General features: G+C 39.9%; 1 protein-coding gene across 1 annotated transcript; it reads left to right on the top strand.

The window, feature by feature from the left end:
* The first annotated feature begins 1,169 nt into the window (after positions 1–1,169).
* Positions 1,170–2,409, top strand: LOC129730853 (putative steroid dehydrogenase 4). The gene is made up of 4 exons (XM_055690444.1): positions 1,170–1,368; positions 1,432–1,665; positions 1,723–2,171; positions 2,227–2,409. Exons 1-4 carry the CDS (start codon positions 1,203–1,205, stop codon positions 2,317–2,319), a joined length of 942 nt encoding a protein of 313 aa, XP_055546419.1. The 5' UTR covers positions 1,170–1,202; the 3' UTR covers positions 2,320–2,409.
* Positions 2,410–6,199: the final 3,790 nt, after the last annotated feature.

The following is a 6,199-nucleotide window of genomic DNA, read 5'->3' as shown; positions in this document are numbered from 1 at the left end:
AAATATTTGCTTCATTTGTGTCTTTCTTTGCTAGTGTTTTCTCTACTGAACACATTTTTTCTTAAATTATTTCCTTTGTTCATACCGAAATTTGGTATAAACAAACTACAGCAAAAACAATTCTTCACAAGACGCACTAGTCATTCGAGTTTTCAGGAAGAGTAAAACTGATAAGTTTTTGATTTAGTAAAGATTTCTTAAGCAGCATTGCAAATCCTGTAAATTTTGTTGGAAGAATTTATTACTTGTTTTTTTTTCTATGATTGGAGCCTAATGATAGAATTGCCAAGTTAGCAATGACCTCCAATGACCAATGATTTTTTAACCTCGAGGATCATTTCGACTTGAATTGAATATTCGAATAGCTCAAAGTAAAAGTAATTTGCGAATCTGGAACGGTTTTTTGACTTCTTGAAAACCCTAAAACTTATTTCTACGGACAATAAACACGTGTTCTTTTTTCTGCGAACAACAACAAAAAACTTGAATATGTTATGTTCTGTAAAATCGTCTTCGAGCGAATTGATAACAAAATGAATTGATTTTTGGTTACTATTTTTTGAATTCAAATTCCATACTAGCAAACGAGTTTTTTTCTATTCCCGGTTCTCGGGAATTCCCGGGAATATTGCAAACCCAATGGAGCAACATATCCTTAATAAGACGAAGTTAGATCCACAACACTGAGAGATAATTTACCTGGATGATATCACCTTCAATTTTTTTCAGAAAATTTTGACTGAATTTTATATTTTCATTAAAACATAACTCATTTTTCAGATTTTACTGCGATGTATGCGCCCGATTCTTGTTGCATAATAATTTATAACTATTTTTTCTAGCCTTGACGACTCTACCAAGTATAATCAGATACTGGCAGTTTTAACCAATGGTGAGTCCTTATTTGTTTCATCAGATAACTGACATTTCACAAAAAAATTACACTGGGGCGATTGTCTCCTAATAACTTTCCAATATTATTTTCCTTACTGTCGTTATTGGGTTAACTGCATATAATAGTAATAGTAAACGAGACCAATCATCATAAAAGCAAATTGAAGTGTTTTCCGAAACCTTTAGTGACCTACCCTACTACAAACATTAGAATCTAATCGTCGTGATCTATATAGACGCAACTGTAGCACCACCGGCAGTCACTAGCCAGTTCATTCGAGCAACAATCGTGATATACGTCTGTCGTGATGCAGTCCGGAATAGAATGCTTGGTGCTTCACCTGCTAGCTGCTATAGGAGTGTACACAGGAGCCATATTTTTATATGACTGCGTTAGATCACCGTTAGCAATTCTGTGGAGTGTTATTTTTCCGAACAATAAACCGCTCAGTAAGCGGTACGGACCATGGGCCGGTAACGATTGACAGGTGACACACCAAAAGATTTCTTTAATACTCTTCTTTAAACTACCAATAGTAATCACCGGATCTTCCGATGGCATCGGAAAACAATACGCACTTAACTTAGCCAGCAAAGGCATGAATGTGTTTCTGATTTCAAGAACTGAATCCAAGCTAGTGGATATTGCAGAGAAAATACGGGCGCAATATTCCGTTGAAGTCCAGTGGCTGGCAATCGATTTTGCCCAGAGTGCAAAAATTTATGAAACCATACGAAAATCCCTCACTGGACTTGAGATTGGAATTTTAGGTGAGTTGCGTAGAAAGTATCGATTATCTCATGTACAAATATTTATGCATTCATTAGTTAACAACGTCGGAGTGGCGGAAAAGAATCCTTTAGCTTTTGATGAAATTGCGATCGAAAATGTAAAACAATCTGTGTCTATCAACGTAATGGCTGCTTTGCAGATGACCTACATGCTGCTACCGGAGATGAAGCAACGACGCTGCGGATTAATCATTAACATATCCTCCGTCGCTGGATATTTTCCGATGCCTTTCTATAGCCTGTATGGAGCTTCAAAAGCGTATTTAAACAGTTTCACATTAGCTCTTGGACAGGAACTTCGTGGTTCGGGAGTCGAATGTCAATTAGTAACCCCGTTGTTCGTTCGTACCAAAATCAACGAATTGGTTCACTACGATAAGTTTTGGACCACTATTTTAACTGACGTCGAGAATTTCACCAAACAAGCAGTGTTCACCATTGGCCGCTCAAACTGTACCACCGGATACTGGGTGCACGGATTGCAGGTAAACTCCACTAGTACTTATTGTAATGCCGAGCACAGAATTATCTCTTTTTTAGTTCACATTCATGCGGTTAGTCCCGAAAAAAGTTCTTACAACCCTATGGTACTACTGTGGATTACTTTACAGAAAGCAGGGACGGAAATCATAAGAGCAATTTTATACGAAAACGTGCCTTTTTAGCGTTCTTTACCTTGTACTTTTTACTCTACCCAAAAAAATAGTCGCTACCATATTGAAATTCGGTGCTTGATCTATGGGAGCTTACCTAAAACACCATTCGAACTAGGCAAAACGTGCCTCAAGCTGGGGTTATATTCTAAAACCTTGTGATACTGAGCTTTTAGCAGTCAGTCAGTCAATATCAATTAGACCTACATTTGGGACCAATGGCTTGACATGAGCCAATCACCGTAGCAGACCTCCTTCTGTTGTACGTTCGCCTCCTCCGCGCTCGCTCGCTCGCTCGCTAGCAAAGTGATCCGATAATCCCATCCATCATCTCACGCAGTGGTCAATCAAAAATTTCGTAAACAACAGACAGCTGCTACTGGTATTCGTCAAACATTTTATCATCGCAACAGGTCTAATCCATCACCCTAATAGCTGCTGCTGGGCTGGATGCTGTGATGCTCGCATACGTGCATACGTGCGCAACATATAAAGTCTACGCCCGGACGACGGCCCATTTCGGAATTGGAGTGTCAGACGACGACTGAACGGGATTATACGGCAAGTTCTCACGATCCGCGTCGATTCGAGATGAAATATTTCACGACACTCTAGGAAAAATGTTGCATCTAATGAAAGACATTAGTCCCGGCTCCAGCAATGACGAAGGTTTACTCCTGAAGGCATAACTCTTTGAGGGACTATCCTTGTGCGATAAAAGGCAGATGGGCAGTGCCGCTGCTACATTGCGAACAGCAAAAGAGCGAATGAAAAGATAAACGCATTTGTATTTCAAATCATTTCGCTGCTACTGTGTTTCGATAATTTATCAGCTTTAAATTTTAAATTGTTTTCCGTTCGCTCTCTTCTTCCAGTGCAGTTTCGCAAACTTCGCGACTGTTAACGAGTCGAGTGTGGTCTCTTCAGTGGCAAGTTCCCATCTGAGGCTGAAATTAAAAAGTTCCCATTCTGCTGCTGCTGCGGATACACGGCTGGATAAATATGCAAAATGTGGCGTAACATAATGGATTAGCACTAGTTAGTTGTTTCACACAAATCACGCTTCCTGTCCATTAGCAAGTGACGCATTCGAAGCTGTTTGTTATTCAAATCCTAAGGGTAAATAGCAGACGCATGGCCTGTAATAATTTACTCGGTCATTTGTGTGTCGCAGTTCTGCAAACTAATTACCATCACACGTTTGACAAATCAATGGTCGAACTGTTTCGATCTACGATCTAATTGGACAACCAAATCCACTCATCGTACGGTACAGTATCGCGCAAGTTCGATCTCTTCGCGGTGAAATATTTATGCACTTCTTGTACCACACATTTGACAGTGGATACTAACTATATGCACGACTCGAGATGACCGTTGCGCCGCCGCCCTGCTCACGCTGGTGCTGAGAGGGTGATTTACAAGTGATTTTCAATAACTGATTCTCAATCGCGTGTAGTGTGGCCCCGATTTACCGGTGCAGCCATGCGTGATGATCAACAGATTCTATTCGTTGAATTGAGCACCAATTGCAATTTGAAATACAGTGCCTAAAGATTTTCGCATTAATACTGTTTCTCAGCAGTTGAAAAATTCTCGGTCAAGATGCAAAAACAAAATCACGTTTATGCGTTTCAACTATACTTGCACCATTTTCCCACCGCAAAGTAAGCAACCATCGTCGTAAGGCGGCTTATGCCTACATGATTGCAGTATACGCGGCCGCGGAGCTTAGCTGGTCGCATTTGTGCAACCTTCAAAGAGATCCGCACCCGATAAAATCAATATTCGACTCGTTCCGGTAGGCGGAATGTCTGTACTTTGCAGTTGCCACCAACGTGGGACCGGGAGTGAGAAAGACCCGCAGAGAGAGAGGTAGACAGAGACAGAGAGAACGAGGGTTAACAATAGCGCGTTCGATCGTGTCCCCATAACCTTAGCCTCCCCTCACCGTTCTGCTAATCGAGTGCGAAAACATTTAAGTACATCTCAGCTGAAATGTTCTACCGTTAGGGTCGCAGCACTTAAGCTTGGTGCGGATTTGCAGATTGTTTATAAATATTTTAACAGTCGTGGAGGGCTTGAAAGTTTCACTAAATATTAGAGAATAATTTTCTTCAACATCATCATCATGATCATCATAGAAAAAATATTTTTTTCTTTTCTTAAAAAAATCCAATGCTAAAATCAAACATAAATCTGACTTGGCTCAATCATCCCATTCAAAATAGATCCACCGAGTGTACGTTGAATCCCTCTCAGGTCCCCGAACTGAAAAGGAAAAATTGGTTGATCTCTGAATTTTGACGAATCGACTAAGTTTTGCACTAACCTGAAATAGTAAATAGTGTTACGGTCAAAAATTTGTCGAACAACAACACACACAATCGAACATTTTTTCAATTAAAGAATCGTGCTCCTTTGTCAAGTTCAATTCCTACAAAATAAAGGAAAAATATTGACTCAAGCATTCTTCTCGGCGAATGCGAATTGCCGAACCTATCTCTTAATTCCTTCCATCAAATTTTGTACTTGATACTTGATCACTTTGTTCGCCGCAGAACGTTAGTTATCCTTTTGTATCTTTTTGACGTTCCGCTTGACTATAGCTCAGTTTTTTTCCTATAGGGCGGAGCTCTGGTTTGTTGGCAGGGTTCAGGTCCTCTGGCACCACATGGACGTCGTTCGCCACTCCATGAAGTTTTCTTCGTAATGGCAAGTTGCCACATCCAGCCAAACAAAACAACTATGTTGACATTTTTCGGGCACTTCTGCACATAAATTTCCTGGTTGACGAAACCGTTGTGATGAAAATGTTGCTCTTCAAATTGTTGCCCTCCAAATGAGATATTTCTTCGCAAACTTCGATAGCATAATGTGTTTGAAAATTGTTGCCACCACCGATTGGAAGTTGCCACCTTTTTGCATGTCGTCAGTCCGGCTCGTTTTTAGCTCGTTTCACAGTCGTAGACGATACTCCAAGCTAATACGGGAAATTGAAGTTGACCAATTTGTGACCGTAACACCCTTTGTGAAGCGCTTTTGTCGGCGCATAAACGCACATTCTAAAATAAAAAAAAATTCCCGAATTGGTTTGTCGATTCCCCAAAATCGAACACAGACTCCACCGCAGAAAAATCACCAATCGCTGCCATTGGTGTACTTCGGGAAATACGGTAGTTAGGATGAGCGAGTAACTAAAGGCAGTCCACTCCACCGTTCAGAAGTTTCATTAGGAATACCTACCGATGCATACACATATAACGTAATATAAATAAACTAACTTTTATTTCTTATTACTGAACATGTAAAAATGTATCATATAAGTTACAAAAAACATACAAAAAACAAACTACACTAAAATAAAATCAGTACAAGTAACAAATCCATGACATGTTAATAGTAGTTGTTGTACTGCTCTTATCAGCTAAAAACATAAGCTGATAAAAAACATCAACACTCTACCACAAGGTACATTTGTCAACATCAAAGCTAACCGATGCTTATGCGAAACAACATTGTAACGCTTGCCCAGACGTCATTTCCTTCTACAACCATTCACCGCATTCTCTACATCATCCAAACAGATCATCCACAATCAATAGATGTGTGACTATTCTCTTACCAAAACCCGAAGCCCGCTGAAAACCACAAACGTTATCGGTGAAAAGAGACACGATACGACGATTGACAGTTTGAGAGAAACAAAAACAATTATATTCCATACTGTGATATTCACTGTATTTTCACTGTGTATGTGCTCGAATGTCAGCACCAGGGCTCAACATTTTCGAAACAAAACAATGAAACTGATTATTTCGCGCTGTCATTTCGATTCGAACAGTTGCATTTTTACTTGA

Source organism: Wyeomyia smithii, chromosome 3 (assembly GCF_029784165.1).
Source record: "Wyeomyia smithii strain HCP4-BCI-WySm-NY-G18 chromosome 3, ASM2978416v1, whole genome shotgun sequence".
Taxonomy (NCBI): domain Eukaryota; kingdom Metazoa; phylum Arthropoda; class Insecta; order Diptera; family Culicidae; genus Wyeomyia; species Wyeomyia smithii.
This window is presented reverse-complemented; position numbering and strand designations above follow the sequence as displayed.